The 18,806-nt window shown below is 34.3% G+C and overlaps 1 protein-coding gene across 3 annotated transcripts; it reads right to left on the reverse strand.

Annotated features, from left to right (window-relative positions):
* Positions 1-17,958, reverse strand: RN-tre (USP6 N-terminal like RN-tre). 3 transcript variants are annotated; one of them, XM_073074915.1, is made up of 6 exons: positions 17,438-17,958; positions 13,267-14,095; positions 12,950-13,185; positions 11,679-11,740; positions 4,381-4,573; positions 1-2,338 (listed from the first exon to the last, which is right to left on the reverse strand). In XM_073074915.1, the coding sequence occupies exons 1-6, from the start codon at positions 17,578-17,580 to the stop codon at positions 1,969-1,971; spliced, it is 1,833 nt and encodes a 610-aa protein (XP_072931016.1). In that variant the 5' UTR covers positions 17,581-17,958; the 3' UTR covers positions 1-1,968. The 3 variants fall into 3 exon arrangements, with proteins under 3 accessions (XP_072931016.1, XP_072931015.1, XP_072931014.1); XM_073074914.1 differs by having other exon boundaries at positions 4,390-4,588; XM_073074913.1 differs by having other exon boundaries at positions 4,381-4,588.
* Between the last annotated feature and the right edge of the window lie 848 nt (positions 17,959-18,806).

The raw sequence follows: 18,806 nt of genomic DNA on the forward strand, positions 1-18,806 counted from the left end.
GCTACCACAGACCTAAAAAGCAGCCTGCAATATGTGTAAAAGATAGATAATAATGTATAAAAAAAATCAGGAACACTAGAATAGAAGCCCTTTATGAGAGTTTTACGAAGAAATCAAAAGGATTATTATGTTTAGACAAAGAAAATGTGGAGTAACTATTTTGTATAGTGTGACAATAGAATAAGTGAGATAAAAGGCTGGTTCGGAAACATTATTACATGATAAAAATTATAACTAGAAATGAAATAACCAACAAATAACATTTTATAAGAAACAACGAAAAAACGCTGTTATGTAGTATTAAAATTATATATAAACATACTAAATCTCAACATGTAACATGTAGGTAAGGTAGTAGAAAGATACTTAAATAAATGAAGAAGAAACATGGTGAAACCGACTGCAAACACTGAAGCCACATTTTTCAAAAATCTTAATTTTAGGACAATCTTAATCACGCCGAGACTACCGTTCAGGACTTCTACATTTTTGATTTTACATTTTAGTCCAGATGTTATATATATCTTTTAAAGTTATTAATATCAAACTGGGCGACAAAAGCAGGAAAACCTATACTTATTTCACATCTGATTACCCTGTTCAATAAATGTATTGATGAAGAAATTATTCCTACACAACTGAAAAAACGCGCTCGTTTTATGAAATAGATGATCCGTCGACTTAGGAAATTATAAAGCGATAAGTTGTTCAACCAAATTTTTACAAATTATTACCCCCAAGCATGAATGATCACCTTTTTACTTTCAACTTCATATAATACCAACAAACAGTACAGAGGGCGGTTTTCGGAAGAAAATCTTAACCATAAACAATTTTTATATTCTAAACCGATTTACCGATAGAAAAATACGAGGTACGAAGACAGGCCTACTTACCATGTATTGATTACGCCAAAGCTAATAAAATAAACTCATTAAAGTTATAAAAAGTGCAAGTAAATAATGGTTAGATAAAACGTTGCAAGTAGCATCGTAGAAATCATAGAACTTGGGGATAAAAAAGAAATACATTTAAATGATGTAATCTAAGGTATGCTTTTTTAGAAACAGCAACTTTAGTAAATGAGCTACAAATTGTTAATAGTTAGTAATAAATAATTCTAATAATACCTTCTAATTGCAGATTTGCAGTATTCATGCAAAACAGAAATATTTTTAAAAATCAAGACACTGTGACCACCTAAACTGGTGGATAATTATTACTCGGAAACAATTTTGGATTAAGAAAATGGTACTAATAAGAAGTCTCCGTAAATGTAAAGAAAAATAAAGAAATTCTTGTACCTTATATCATGACAGACAAATGTATCTCAAAGTTGGAGTGCCATGAAACATAGTATTCTATACTTAAAAAGAACAGATAAAAACGAAACACAGAAATAAGCAATACGACAACCAAGGTAATAAATGCTTTGGAACACTATGGGAAAGTCAAATGGGTAACAGCTGAGAAGTCTGAAGTAAGTTTGAATAACGACGAATGGGAATTAATTTGGGCGAAACCGTTTAGTAAAAATTCAGAAGATCAAGAAAAAAAGTTAGATGAAATTATAAACAGCAGGACCCTACTGCTTAGAAAAGGCTGAAAACAGACAAACCTTGAGGAGTCCTAAAGTCCTCTAGAGATTCATAATGAGAATAGAACGTAACACGACAAAGTTCAATAAAACGTTAAATGATAAATAAAAAAATAAATAATACATATATGTACTTATAATAATAATACTTAATAAATAATAATTAAATGAATTTTTAAAGAAAAGAATTAAATTTAAAGTGTCATATAATAATGTCAACGTTAACTATATTAATGGAATATATAGGCTTTTTAATTATTTATATACATACTTGTATATGATTAAATCCACGTTATAAATTTAGCAAATCGATGAAAATAACACCTATTCCAGGAGTATAAGTCTTAACAGTTTAAGCACTGTAAATAAGTTTATTTAAGATCATAAATTTCAGGGTGAGATTCAATAAACCGATGCGTTATAATCCTGCCGGAGTCTACGACCGGCGTTAGTAGTTCTTCGGATGGCACTTGGATTCTGATCCTGTTGTCCGAGGGCAGGTTGGTGGCCCCGTTGGTCGTGTAGAAGCCTAGAGAGACCGGCTTGTGGTGTTCTTCGTATTTATACTTAGCTGGGCTGACCGGGTGTAGGTGGGAGGGGCTCGCCGACAGGGGGTTGTAAGTGACGTGGATGCGCACCACGTCCTCGGAGAGCGGCGACGCGGAGGGCGGGTACGGCGTCGCCCGGGGAGTCGACTGAGCTGTCGGCGCCATCTGGATGCTCATACCACAGATACCGGAGCTGGAATTGTAAAATTTACCAAATCAACTATTTGTTAACCGATTGGAGATCCGAACTAATAACAAACAACTAGAACGCATAACCCTTTTTGCGGAAATCGCAGTTTATTTTTCTACATCTCATAGAGATTTAGATAAAACGAACGAATGCGTATTCCAGTATCGCTGTAACAAATGATAACTACAGAATCAGATGTGGGTATGTTCGGGAGATTTCGACGAAGATAGTGTTGGAAAGTAGCAAACGTAGTTTACGTTCGTTCGATCTAAACCCACTCTTATGAACGTAGTTCAATTAATTAATCGTATAGCCAACCAAACTGCGATTAACGTGAAAATACGTTTTGTGTGACCCCCGATATTCATATGAGATTACTTATTTATAGCAGTAGTGATTGTAAACTTGGTTATAAACATGAACAATATTAACAGCGAAAGAAACTAAAATGCCACAAACTAAGCTATGGAAGAGATTGTCCATTTTATCCAGAAATGATGGGGCTTGCACCAGGGACCTTTTCTATAATATGTACACATTGGTAGGTTCGTAGTAGTACGTCCTAACAATTCACCAAACATTTCAGAAAGTGCCAATATTTAAGATGAAATAGAAAGTGCCGAGCTAGAGGTGTATTTCATAAAAAATAAAGATATAATATTAAATTACAATAAACTTTCAGTCACTGTCTTATTTACGTAATGGTAAGTACAAAACTACTAAACTGCAATTAAACATTTGTTACATTAAAACATTAACTAGAAAGAACTTAGGTATAAGTTAAATTTAGTCTCGATTATTAAAAAGGAAGTCTCCTCCGACGAATATTATTATTTCTCAAATTTCGTGAGTTGCTTGGCCATGGCTTATATGAGAGCGAGAGCTTTACGGCACATTTTCCTTAAAAGCATTTGCTGCGCCGAGTTCTGCCACACCGATGGCCATGTGAGTGGAGCTGCTATGTCCTACAAGCGAGACTAGCTATGCTTAGCGTTGTTTGTAAGCGCACTATGACAGTTGGATGAGTGAAATGGAATTGTCGCAATAATACGACAGAAGGATTTTCAAGCGATACTACGTAACGGGGTTCGCTTGAGGGCCGGTAGACTCACCTCGGAGAGTGATAATGGCCGGGCTTGGTAGATACTGAGCCGACATACGGACCCGACCGTAACACCGGATATACACTAAGCAGAAGAGAAGTGCACGTAACGAATCTGACACATTTTACATCATTCTACAAATAATATATTGTGTATAGTTTGACGGATTCCTTTAAATATGTAGAAAGCTACTCGCTACAGAATAACCACAAGTTATTAAAATACAAAATATTGATACTCCCTTTACCTTATTGTATTTTTCACCCAACTATAATTCGTCTACTAGTTTCTTACTACTATAGTATAAAGTTAAAATAAAATTGTCGTTTTAAATCTATATAAAGTTTATAAATTGTCATCTACAAATGTCTTAATTAATTTTCTTTAAGTCTTAGATGGGATCAAATCTAATGAAAATTTCGAGTAATATTGGCAAAGAAAATTTTGCAGCGCGATTAGCACACAGCAAAGCGAATTAATTAATGATCATAATGATACAACTATACATAATATTTTAAAAACACAAAGTGAAATAACAAAATGAGCTACGATCGTCTTAGTAGTCTACTTGAGTTGAATTCATTGATCAGAGTGCAATTGCTGATTGCTGATTCAAACGAAATTTTCTTTACATTAGTCCCAAGATCAAAACATATAACTATACAAACTTAATAGAAATCGTGTAAACATATTGCGATGTAAAATGTCCAGCGGATTAGCTACTATTAACATCGGCGACGATTTCTAACTTCTTATCGCCACACTTCGCATACATTTCAGCGCCGACACGCAACTAAATTTGGATGGCTGTTGCAGCAGAGTAACGTAAACAAACCAAATGCAACAGCAACCAAGATGCAAATCGTCGATGGTAATGCTAAAAGTAGCTAACGTCCAGGACGTAATTAGTGTGAACCGTCTAAATCTACTAGGACATCTCACCCATCTGACCCAGTGCCGTCGTCGCTGACGTTGCTGTGCGTGTCGAGCGAGTTCTCCGGCGCGTGCGAGCGGCCGCTGGAGAACACGCTGAGGTCGGCGGTGCTCGTGACGCTCGTGTCCGCGAGCGAGCGCCGCGACCCCAGCGCCGACACCGAGTCCTCGCACCGCACGCCGCTCGCCACGCCGCTGTGCTCTGTCGACAACCCCACTGACACATCATTGGAGGCGCCACCGTCGCGACAACGAATGCAAGCGTACCAAACGTAAACTACAACGGAACTGAAAACTATCCATTCAAATATACTGCAATGAGTGAATGATAAGCACAAAAACCCTAGTATACATGCAAATCAAATACCATACTTACTTTTCTTGTTACTATACGCACACACACGCACACATTTCAAGCTAAAAACTCAAAAGTGCTAAAAAGCACACATGCAAGTCGTGGATGAAAGTTGATTAAAAACCTCTGCTCAGTACCTGACGAAGTTAAAAAAAACACGATTTACATTACATCTTATTTATTGCTATTTACACATTACGTACTTTGTTTTTTTAATAAACCGATTATTTTCGCACTTTCCTATTTTTTGTGGATTTTATAAGGAAATTGTATGGTTCAGGGAGGCTGGTGGAAGCGATATTGGTGCTGAGAGTCGGGCTTTCCCGGAGCATATTCATCGAGGCTTGCGAGGTGTGGAGGGGAATGCCGATTTGAGGTCGTTCGTCTGAAGTAAAGATATATTGACTCAGTAAGTAACACAACTTAAAATATCTCATTGCAATGCCCAACAACAAGTAAAACTTTGAAATCAGGTTCATTTTATAAATACTTTTTGTGTGTAAATGTTATTGTATAATGATAACGCAGATTCCTCCAAACGTGTGAAAATATAACTATGAAATACCAGTATTTGTTAATAAAATGCAGCTGGTACCTAAAATGAGTCAAATATGTGCTAAGACTAAATACTTAAAGGAAGCGACGGCTGCTGTGTTAGGACTACTTGTGGCACAACTAGACTCTATAACGTACCATACATTACTGATTTTGATATGTATTTGTATGCTCTAATATATTGGTGTTCCTCACACCACCACGGGCGGCAAAACTAAAAATAAAATCAGAATATTTAAACGGTTCTTAATTAAATCGTATACTTAGTATTATTAGTGCTGTAATACTAAATGTTTAGTTTAGTGTGACTAATAAAATACTAGATGATTTGTAATTTATTTATTTTCGGCCAGTGTTATATCTAACCTTTATGTATATAAATAGGTACGCAGGGTTGCATATCTTAAAAGTAATTTAAAACAAAATAAATACTTCAAATATTTGAGGGCAATAATAAAATGGATGACAGGGGTGGGTTTATGCGCTCAGTGAAAATTAACATCGATTTAAAAATAGGTAGTGAGCAGAGATTCGATACAGTACCTAACATAACTGATATTAGGTATGTTTAAACCTACCTTTTAGTGTAAATGAATGCAATTTGTTAACCTAACCGTGCTGTTGTGATTAATATCAGTCGTAAGATTATAGGTGGGTAATCAAGAACATTTATATAGATGTAGCATTGCCTGCCTTCCGACAACAAACAACGCATAAAGCATTAGCCATCGTAAAATCCAAGGAGCTGTGTATATTAACTACTGAATATAAACGTATTAAATACATAATGCGTGTATATGTGACAATGAAAATCTCCTTGGGTCTTATGACGGCGTGTTAAATGCAAAGAAGGAGTTTCCATCGTGTTAATTTAAACATAAACCCACCGCCTTACCACCAATAAAACCATGCGAGTGCACAAATAAAATAATAATAAAATCAAATGAAACATGTACTTATTATATTTCGAGCCATTAAACAGAATGAGAAACAAAAATTGGCAAGCATTGCCGAGTGTCAAAACTGTCATATGTTTGAAACTCGTATACAGATAAAAATCACACACGTTACAATTTAAGGACACAGCTGTATGGAGCTAACTAAATATCCAGAACGCGCTGCTTACACCCCGCTCGATCAATAAATTAGATACACGATAATAATATGCAAATACTCATGTTACAAGGGTACACCTAGTATAATACGACAAATAGGAATTTCAAGACATTTTCGCCCTACATAAAACAATCTGTGCCAGAAGCGAACACGCGGATACAGCGAGACCATACTCAAACATGCCTCTTGCCAGGACACAAGACCTTGGTGCAATAACAAATGTAATGTTAGCTTTGCTTAATTCATTCAATTTTCAAAAATTGGCACGTTTCAGTAATAAGGAAAAAATCTATTTATTTCGTATAGGCCTACGGAGGCACGTACAAATTATCAATTATAAAATTTGATTCTTATACTACTAACGGACTTATACTACTACCAGAACGGAATACGACCTTGACAGAAATGGTTTACTGGAATATAACAGTGTCGCTGGAATCTGTCACCTCATACATAACATACCTACATATCTGTCCACCCGCTTGTAGCAAACAAATGACGCCATACAAGTAAATTTTGCATTGCTAATGTCCTCATAAAAATGCGTTTATAACAAGACAGCGGTGAACAGAATATCTGGAATGCCTACATAGTGCGTGAAAATAAAGCCTTTTATTTCGTTTTTCACGAATACTATCACTCTCCAGAAACGTAACAAAAGAGGTTTTAATAATACCTCAATTTACTTTTTTAAATTTTTGTTAAATGTTGAACCATTTGGCATGTCTGGTTTTAATGTATAGCAATGGTCCATATATTTTGACATATACATATTTTGTTAGATTCTGTGGCGGAACTAGTATTTCTAATTTGAGGGGGCTTTACCCAGCCGAAGATAGACTTACAACGTAATTGATGCCGCACAAAAGATCTTCCTATATGAAGAAATATTATCATACAGTGTCCGAAATCATTCGAAACTCGATAATAAAAAGTTCCTCCTGTTTGTGAAATTTTACCGAGACCTTTTGGTCTCGAATGGCCTTAACTTTAGCCGCCACTGGTTAGTTATTGAAAAATTAGATATACGTAAAACCGAATACCTACAATATACTCATCAACAATGACTACCTAAAATAACAATTCGATTTTTAAAATTAAATAAGAAATATTATCTTAATTAAATACCTAAAAAATACAAATTACTTTTAAACAAATTAATGAAGTAAACAGCATCGGACATTGACATGTAACGTGGAAGAATTGCAACGAACCGTAAATACTAATACATAAAGTGAATACATATCCTATTTTAATACCAATTTGTAATTTGTAGAAGCTCTTTCTCAAATTTGGTCCAGTCGTTGTCTTATTGCGAGGCCACTTGACCACCTGACAATTTTGTATACACCTGCCTATCCATACTTCAAATATTTGTCACCCTATTCCTAGCCTAATTAAAAAATACATAGTAATTGGCAACCTATTAAGAGCTTCTTAAGTAACATTGATGTAGTAAAGAGCACATTATATTATAGTACCACATAATAAAAAACGTTAACGGACTCTCGCGGCAAGGCTTTGGGTGCCTTTCCTGCAGAGAAGTGCGAGATAGATAAGCTATGGACATGTATAAATTCCACTAATAGGATTGCTTATTTTTTATTGCTTGGCAGCTAAACTAAAGCTAGGCTGTGTTTTTATACGGAATGATGCGAGCTAAGGATTGACGCTAGGGAGGCGAGCGAGGTAGTTATAGTATTTTCCTAGTATATATTACTCGCTTGGCTTAGCTATGTTTTTATTTGCTGTGAGATGGATGATAGCTGAAGTATTTATGCGAGAGGTGTATCTAGCCAGTAAGTGTAGATATTCAAAATATGGATAGATTCGAGTAGAATATTTATAAATGCCGTTTAGCTTAGCTACCTCACACATCTCTGGTGAACAGGCATCCTTTCACGGTCCCCCACAAGCAAATTTTATCGCATAACAATAGTAATATGCATTTAAATATAAAAGCAAATAATATCATGCCAATCAAGTAAATTACATAAGACGCAGTGGTATATTTCTGTCCATTTTGTGACCAAATTTAAATTATAACCTAATAAATAATAATATTATACAGTTGTTCAGAGATTAAGTTCAGAAATGTTATCTAGATTTGTACTTGAGTAAATACATTGAGGTATAAAGGGTTGTTTCTTTATCACGTAGGATGAGTTTGCGTTTAATTTAAAAATTATAAAAAAATGTATAACCTTTCCAAAACGAAATAATATTAACTGAGTTATCAGAATAAAACGTCTCAAAGCACTCAGTCAAAACATTCTTGGTCTATTGATCTATTCAATATTATCAAATTGAAGTATCTGACTTCGAAATAACTGTGTTTTTACACGGTACCTAAATATTTTTTAAATTTCTTAAATTTAAAATATTTCCTTATGTCACAATAATTAGAAAACGACTGCACCGATTTACATAAAACCTTATTTCAAAGGAATGGGCAGTTACTTAAAAATAGTCCCTACATCTGAATTAAATATATTTTTGGCCACAGAGTATAAACTGTGACAACTATATATGAGTTATTTTTGAAACACATTATTATAATACATTAACACCTTGATTGACAAATTGTTATAATATCTACCTGCGTAATAAATTAACAACCCTTTAGATAAATGATAAAATAACAAGTTAAAATCTAATGAAAACAAAAAAAAAACTATTTTCGACATGGCTAAATGCAACAAAAACAGCGCACCTTCTATTCCTGCTGGATTGTATTATTAAAAAAAAAAATCTAATATTCTCCTTTATTATTCTCTGTATTCTACAAATATATTTCATATAATATTTCAACAATTTTGAACACCCTATAGCAACGTATTATTTGTAATTTTAGTTAATCTAAGCAACGACTCTTTCACCGTATATCATATCGTCTTAATAATTAAATAATTAAATAAATTACTATTAAAATTAAGTAAGGCTAACCAAGTTAGATCGTTCATTTGTCATCTATGTAATAAAACTCTACGTGAATACCTGAGAGACAGACATAGCTTCAACCGGTGGGTTTAAAACTGTATAAGTATAAACACTGAAGTATCTTATGCAATAAAAGGCACTAAAAAAGGATTATCTTATATCACATTGTGACACGAGAATTTTATATTTAAAATAATACTCTTTCCCAAAAGAGGATAAATAGGTAATTAATGATGTCGTTAAGCCTTATTCTCCCACTATTGGGCACAAACCTCCTCTCAGAGTAATAGGGCTTTAGTTGTAGTCAATTGAGTGGTAGGCTTCACATCTTCACCTTTGAGAACTTTTTTTATTCAGTGTATAGATTCCGTTGCGATGTTTTCCATAGGTTATGGCAAATGATAATCAAATTTCTAATACGCACATAATGGACAAATCAGAAGTCTGATTGAGATTTAATCTACAGAACCCTGGTTAAGTGGGCGAGTGTCACCTTTATGCTATCTTGTCTTTATACATATTATCTATTAAAGATTGTAATAAAATAAATTTATGGGGAAATGGTGAAGCATAAGGTTTAATTTACATCTACAGACATAGTGTGCCGTACGACATTCTATTTTCCTATACTATGTTGTTTAAATTTTCTTTCTTGAGGCCCGTTTGGGATGGCAAGTAATGTAAATACAAATTTGAAATTCCAAAACACGAACCGAATACGCGATATTTTCAGAATTCTAGAGAGATCGAATAAAAAAGTTAACATCAGCACGCGCGGCACTGAAATCTGAATATTATTTTTATACGATACAATCCGTGAACGTCGATGTGAACCTTGACCTGCGTGGAGTATCACTTCCACGATAATTGGGTCAGTTAATAAATAAAGTTTCTATCTATGACAAAATAACTGTATTTTACAATCTTAAATGCTTATTCCAAAAAATAAGATGTAAATTTTACTTTCAGTCGGATAAGACAATTTTGAATTGATTTTTTTTTTGCGCCACTACCCCTGAGGACTAAGCTGGAATGCCACTGAAAAGTATGTTTCCCTTACCTCCAGGAGGATTCTTCCGCCTTTAAATACAAACAAACACAACGATAAACGGATTATAAAATTACCATTGATTAATTTTTACCGTAAAATATTTCAAAATTCTTTTATAAACCTTTAAATAAAGAATTCCATTCACGGTAGGGCACGCAAATCAAAGTATGGTGGGAACTAACGGAGATATTATACTCTATTAATTGAAACAATATCTTCACATATTACTATCAATTCCCTATATTTATATTGAAATAAAAATCGTCTGTTAAAATTAAAAGTAACTGTTATATCTTAGTTATCATATAAATAAAGATTTTACGATGAAGTTTTATCAGAATGCCTGAAATATTTACTTTTTGTTCGGCACTAAGAATCGATATTATTGACATTCGCTTCACTAGTGCTCACTATAAAGCAATCCAGCAGAAACTTCAGTGGCTCGAGTACAATACAGCAAGTTCTACATCTTAATACCTACTCTATTGATATGATTTTACTATCTGAAACTACATGACATACTATTGAGGGCGCTAATGAATTTTGTTAGCGCATGCTTTGTGAAAAGAATGATTCTTTGTATGTGTTGTTTATACGAAAAGTAGAAGTATGTTACGCTCTAACATTTTTATGTCGAATTAAGCAAGGGATACATTTGTACTCATATTTCTACTTTCGAACAGTACAAGAAATATTCCTGTTAGCCATGACACAATGTTTTAACGTGTAAATAGTTAGTTGTAATATCGCACATTTAACTATCATGACGTCATATATGTCATTCATATTACCAACTAAAGTGTGAAATCAAATAATTTAACCTCACTCAGATTTAAAACGTTTCCTTTTAACATTCATGTAATACGGTTATAGATTTATACTCAATGTTTTTATAGTATAGAAGTAGCCAACGAGCATACAGTCTGATGAGGCTATTGCCGCACATGGACATCTATAATCCACCCCAGATAAGATTAGAATTCTATCTGAGGTCGGTCACAAATGCGCTACTGCTCCTGAGGACGAACTTGAAACGCCTCGGAAAACTGTTTCCCTAACCACACTATGTATCAAGTTACCCACATTTACTGATGAAGCATTAAAACGCCATAACCGCTATATTTCCAATCGGATTCTAAATACGATTCTAAATACGTATCAGAAACATGAAATTAGGAGTCTACAACACTGTGTCACCGCAACGGGAACGTTAGAGATGTGTGAACTGGTCGGAGTCTAGGCTTTCGTCGGAGGTGGTTCGCGAAGTGGGGGGAGAGGCCTCCAAATTACCTGACACCGTATCGCTTTGGGACACTCGCAGCTCCTGCAACTCCAGCGCTGCCTTCTCACGCCTGGAAACGAGATTATAACTGGTTTATTCATGGTACTAAGTAAAAAAAAGATATGTTTTAATTGAATTGTCATGACAATACTCCTAAAATAGACGAGGACTAGTTTAGTGGGAACCTTGAGAACTTTTTTAAGAAGTCTCAGGGGTGCAGTTTCCTCACAATGTTTTCCTCCACAGTTTATGTCGATATAAATAATCTCTAATACACACATAACTTTGGAAACAAGTGCCTGTTTCACGCCTTGGACAGGGCTATGAGACGTCGAGTTTAAAACCACTAGGCCACTGTCTTAAGCCAATTTACACTAATTAAAGAAGAAATTTAATCACAATGTATAAAAACATAGGCTTACCGCGAATTAAGGAATTAATTTAATCACATTTTATATATAAAAAATGATAGATTAAAGTAAGTATCTGTCAGCTGAACGTCGACAACTAGATAACTAAATCGGAATGCTTGTGGAATGCCCTGCGTATCGAAGGGATCGACTTATCGTATCAACATCATACTTATAAATTCGATAAAAACAAAATTAAAAAAAAAAACATTATTATCCGTGCCTAGAATGCAAGAGAACTACAAAAATATTAGAAAATATACAGGCCGAACATATTAGAAAATAAACACATCATTTCTGAAGTTGTAAATAAAGGTATAATAGTTAGAAGCATTCTTCTTTTAGACTGGTCAATGTCTAACAAATGTAGAAGATAGAATTAAGAGAGACTGACAGAATGCGAAACTCAATAACTAAAACATAATACATAAATTTATTACAATTACAACGCCCTTTGCGATAAGAGTACATCGATACTTGTATCATTTCCACATTCGATAGGTAATCACATCATGTGTTGTAAAAATAATTGTATTTATATAAATAATGGCAGGTTATTAAAATTCAACATTTATTTCATTATTGTTAACATTGTTTTTAATAAAAATTATGTGTTATTTTGTATTATTTTATAATGTCTCGAATCGGCATGTGATTGCACAATATAATGGCAGTAGATATAGAGGAAATGCCTACACCTCACCTCACCTACGGCCTAACCTAAGCCTTACAATCACCATTATGGGAGGAAGGTACTGGATTAGCCCCATGACTCGCCGAATTAATGATCAGTTGGCTGTAGAAAATATTACTTTTCCCCAAAAGATCCTAATCCTAATCCTAAACAAGGATAAGCTATTTGCGCTCACCTCAATATCACTGTTGCCCTGGCCTGCTTCTCAGTCTCGGAAAAATTTTCAGCTCGTTGTCCAATTTTAGATTTTTTGTCTGGCTCGACGAACACTCCTAGTTGTCGCTTCGGTAGTTCGTTGGGCGGTGGAGCACCCGGGTAGTCAAGCTTGGCCCGCTTCAACTCATCCATGGATCGCTCTAAGTGGTAAATCACTACGTCGTCTTCGTAACCAAAGTCCTTGTGCAATTTAACCTACAAAATTACCCATTAATAATATCATAATCATAAACTATTTACTGTATTTTCAATCCATGTACAAGCGCGTCTAAATACCTGAATAAAATTAACAATAAGGTCCATGTCATTCAACTTCATGATAGCTTTCTTGTGGAGCTTAAGGATTGTGTAAGCCATAGCGGTGACCACTCTTTCCCCGTCAAGCAGATATATGTCCCACACCCTGAGACAGAGGCTGAAGGGCACGCGTTCGATAAAGCAGACAAAAAACCACTTAAGAGAGTATAAGATCGCGTCCAAACCGAACTTATCGAAATGGTGTTTTAACTTCGGCATGAATTTGATTAGTATTTTATCATGGTGCTCTAAAAATCTCGTCAACTTCGGAAAACCTTCTATGTACAATCCGTGCATGGCATATTTCTTATCCGATAAAAGCACTGCTAAAGCCCAAAACGCGTCTTCCTCGTCCATATACATGAGAAGGACACCGGCTAAGCCCGACATGCCCTGGCAGTAGCCGACTTCGGAATTATACATGCTGTAAGCGCATAAAACGTTGAACAAAGAGCATTGCTTCTCTGAATATCTCTCCCTATAAAACTGATGTTCACGGAACTGTCTATTTACATCCGAATCTATTTGTCTCACGTCAGTTGACCACTGCTTGGCCAGCTTTAGCATCTCTTGATATTTTCCGACATTGTCAGACTTTATTCGGTTAACGTCCAACAACTTGCACCATATCTTTATTCTTAGAGAATTTGGAATGCCTTTGTATATCCTTCTATGTAGCTTTTCTCTGGTTGTGGAAGAATCCCAAGAACCTAACATTTTAACCCATTTCTTTTCTCTCTCGACCTCGACGTTGATTTTTTGCGGCGCCGTTTTCTGCGGCAATCGCTCGTCATGGATGAAGCCATATCTGGAAAGATATTGTAATATCGAATACATTATTTAAACCAGTCTCAAGTTCTACACTATAATTATTTTACTATTTATGTAATATTTGAATAATCTTTTACGACGTTCACACTCGAAGCCCTATTAGAAGAATGTTCCTCGGGTGCGAACAATATTCAAATTACGTTAAGCTCACTTCAGCGAACACATTATAAAACGCGTGGTTCCCTTTACATTAAACATTCATCGCTGTTGACATACCTGCCACTCAGAAATAGCAAGAAACAGTTTCAAGATAGTGAAGAATGCATGTATAATGGAAGTTGAAATGTTGTTTAATCATGGACATCACATAGATACATAGCCCGTGTAATCATAAAGAAAACCATTATTATTAAAAAGTCTTTTAGAATTGGCTGAGTTGTGAAGGGGGGAAACAGATCTTACATAAATAAAGCCCAAAACAAAATTGTAATATCTTTGTGTTGAGCCTCTTAGTTTTTCCTTTGGAAAAAGTTGGTTTGCAGCTGTACAATAGATGTCGCTTTTGAAATAAGGACTGATGCCTAATCTGACAGTCATAATTATTTGCTATTTGCCGAAGATGAATTAGAATCCACATACTTTGCCAATGTGAAATGCATTTAAATGCATTTTTTTATGCCTATAATAGGTCACTTACAAAATGTCAGTTACAATTTTTTTCTTATACTACCACTGGATCAGAACCAAACCTTTACTTAGAAAATACAGCAAGAATATCAGCAGGTTTATCTTCTTCAAGAAGTTGCAAATTAAATTCTGCTATTGCCTAATGTACAGCCTGGGATGGTTATGATGGCAAATACAAAATATGAATGGAATGATACACAGAAAAATAATTTTGACAGTGTAAATTATAGATTCGATGCAATCAAAATATACAAGCAACAGCATGGGTGTCAAATTGTTGAATCTAGCTGCTATGCCATAACAATTTTCAAAATATGCATCAGCAATACAACCAATTTCATTTACTCCTATCACCTGAATGTTATTTTAAATACAATATATAAGCCTAATCATGAATGCAGCAAATAGCAACACATATTGTAAATAGAAATGAAGTATATAAGAGTCGCTAGGAGTTTCTCACACAGCAATAATAACAGAGATGCAATAATAAAGTACATAGTAACATCAGAATTACGTCTTTAGTTACATATTTAGCACCTCTATTTTGTCTCCAAATAGTGGGATGTGTTATTTGTTCTTTCAAAATTCCATTATCCAGTTTGTAAAATGATTATCTGAAGACATCATTTTCAGCACTTGAAAATGAATTTAAGTCTTCTGAGAAATTCTTCTTTAAAATCAAACATAATATTACTATTAAGATTACTTAATAGTATCTGGTATTAACCAGGAGCTTCAATTGGTATATATGGAATAAGTATATATTGATGGCCCCACCGAATACCCCCATTTATTTTCAAGACCCTTTTATTTTTAGTATTTGGTGTTATAGCCAAAACCATTACACATATTCTGTGAAAATTTGAAGTGTCTATCTATTACACGGGTCAACATGAAATTTGACTTTGATTGCAAAGCATTAAATTTCGGTAGTTTAGGTCGTAATAAGACGGAAAAAAAATATATGGCATGAAAAACTTTGCTTTTGTGCTTAGAAGACTGATTGAACGAAATTTTTAAAAATCTCGGATTTTAATTTTTGATTGAAAATAAAACTATTGAAATAAAAATGTTTATTATTTTTATTAAGTTTTACTATCAAATTAGCTTACAGAAAAGTGGAAAATAACTTAAAAGTGCACACTTTTACTTTTTCTTTTATGTTCATAGCTACTTTCTCTCAATAAACCCCAAATATAGTCGCCCATCATGTTTTCATTGTATTGGCCTTGATAGCGTTGTTCAAAATTCATGATGTCACAAAAGCAAACTTTATACCGAAAAAAGGTATTTTCTTTTCGTTTTTGTGCATAAATAACTGGAAAATAATAGTATAAACTTTAGGACAAAGAACGAAAATTTTTTTGTAGAGTCGTGTTATGGTTTCAGAGATTGATCCCTGTAACAAACAGACAGACAGAAACACAGACAAGACAGCGGAGGCTTAGTAATAGGGTTTCGTTTTTACCCTTTGTGTACGGAACCCCAAAAAAGACATGACACAACAGATCAGTTTCGTACAGAGAAAACGGAGTAGAGACCAGTCCTAACAAAAGTAGAGTATTTGATATTTACAATTCCATATTTTAGGAATTACAGACACTAACATCTACATGCTATGCCAACTTAAAACCCAAAAAAAAAGAACTTCATGCATTGCATGCATGTATATAAAATTTGCAATTATGTAATAAAAATTAACAACCAATACAAACATTACAAATAAAAACAAGGACACACAGCCATATAGATACCTAATAAAGTAAATGTATTTATTTTTACAATATATTCTACTGTTTATTCTGTTTTTGCAAATCAGATTAACCAATAAACCAGACATAGTAAATAAACCAGATTTTATATATTGAGAAAAGAAATTGTCCAGATTTTTTTTCATTTTACTTGTTAATGTATGTCTAGTAAATTGAATAAAGATTGCAAGACCAAAATCAAAACATTGAAGTCAAATCAGTGGTGGTCATATAAATTGCAACACAAATGAACAAAGCATACAGCAGATTATTTTTATTCAACTGAAGGAATATTATGTGGATAAGTGCCTCTCATACCTTAAAAATAAGTTTAAGATAAAAAACCAATTGATTTCTTTTGGGGAGTTACATAAGTTTCATTTTAAAAGAAATTTATTTAAATGCAAATTTAATATTTTACAAAACATAAAAGTATGTCACCAGCCAGTGTATATATAATAAAGATTTTTACCTGCAATGTATACCTGTTTCAATCAGGTATTCATGACTCAGAGTGAAATTCTTTTGAAGGTATGATTCATATAATTGATTCCAGCTATATCCTTATAATACAGAAACTTTGTCAAATAAAAAACTGTAGAAAGTGATAGCAGGACAAGAGAAAATAAGCTATATGTGCACAGCAACAGATGATGGACAGAACTTTCGCTTGTAAAAGTAATGATTCTACATAGGGAACTAGTACATAAGCAAACTTGTCTATAAGGTATACCAATTTCCTTTGAGTATCATTAGTGGAGTGAAGTTAATTTAACGAAACTTTGATTTCAATGTACCATTTAGGTTATAAAAGATGTAGGTCACTCTTACTGTAACTTGCTAATAGCAAAGAAGTAAGATATCTAACATGTAAGGCATACAGGGCGCACAGCTTACTGAACAAAAACTACGAGACCTAAAATAAATTGTAGAAGTACCTGTCAGTTTTGTGATACTCCTCAAACTCGGGATCCTCCCAGGGGTCAATCTGGCCGACGAGGTTCTCTCGTCCACGCTCGTATCTCTGAAAGATACGCTCCCGCTCCTCGCAGGCCCGTGCCAACAGAGCTTCCTCATTCATAACACGGCCTAGCTATGCCACATTCCGACAAGATACCCGACCCTCTCTCGCTCGCACGACCTACTGGTACACTTCACGTCTTCGCTTCCTCGTTCCCGCCGATCAAAACACGTATTTTGCGCCCGAATCACTCCATCCGCCCATTATTCCCCACTAAAACCACTAATTTATTATTCGACAACATAAAAGAAGTTCATATTGATGAATCTCGGACGCTAATAAAAAATTGACCACAGATTCTCTAATGTGATTTGACAACCGAAGGACATTTTTGGCGAGTAAACTTAACCCAGCTACGAAGGTGATCGAGATTATTTGAATATAAATCAATGCTGAATTCTGCATGGAATTTATTTTTTCACAAACTTATAGTTGACCATGCCGATTGAAAGATTTGTTAACTTAGTTTGATAAATAAATTTCAGATTTTAAAACTACGCCCCCAAATCATCAACACAGTGTAATAATATACAGCAGTACATAGCAGTAGTATAACATAATATAGTATGCACGAGTAGTCGAGTATGATGGCGAAGGCGAGAATCATTTATCATAATAAATTAATTTAGATTCGTTGATTATTCGGCTCTCTATCCAAAGAGAGTGGAAAATGAGATTGATAGTTATTACAACAATGGTTACGAAATTTGTATGAGTATTTTAATGATTTTACCCAAAACCATAAAAGGCTGTCAGCATTAGACACTATATAAAGTATTACAAACATTAAAAACAAAAACTGGCATGTAGTTATAAGCTGATTTAAGACCCAATAAGAGGCTGTTCGTGTTCCTTTCAACTGTCCAACTTTAATAAAATGTATCGAATATATATAAAAAAAAAAAAACAAAAACATAATATATTTGTCTTCATAAGTTCATACTATTAATTATTGGCTCCGAGGTTCAAATCCCAGGCTCGCACCTCTGATTTTAAGAATTATTTAAGTATTAGAAATTAATTATCACTTGCTTAAACGGTGAAGGAAAACATCGAGAGGAAACCTACATATCTGAGAGATTTATAAAAAAAATCTCAAAGGTATGTGAAGTTCACCAATACGCACTTGGCCAGCGTGGTGGACTATGGCCTAATCCTTCTCCTTATGAGAGGCGACCCGTACCCAGCAGGAGTTTCATTAATAACTGCTCAGTGGTTGCTCTAAAATCTACCGATAATTACCTATGTAAACTTATTTTTTTACCATGTGAGTAATTGAGTACTTA

Source organism: Epargyreus clarus, unplaced genomic scaffold (assembly GCF_041222505.1).
Source record: "Epargyreus clarus isolate Ecla_fem2 unplaced genomic scaffold, WU_Ecla_fem_2.2 ptg000007l, whole genome shotgun sequence".
NCBI lineage: Eukaryota > Metazoa > Arthropoda > Insecta > Lepidoptera > Hesperiidae > Epargyreus > Epargyreus clarus.

Excerpts from the sequence above, each read along its gene's own strand:
- RN-tre (XM_073074913.1), bottom strand. The coding sequence starts at position 17,580 with ATGAATGAGGAAGCTCTGTTGGCACGGGCCTGCGAGGAGCGGGAGCGT. Across the intron at positions 14,096-17,437 it reads GAGTATCACAAAACTGACAG|ATATGGCTTCATCCATGACG; the intron begins GTACTTCTACAA and ends ATATCTTTCCAG. Across the intron at positions 11,741-12,949 it reads AGGGCAACAGTGATATTGAG|GCGTGAGAAGGCAGCGCTGG; the intron begins GTGAGCGCAAAT and ends TCTCGTTTCCAG.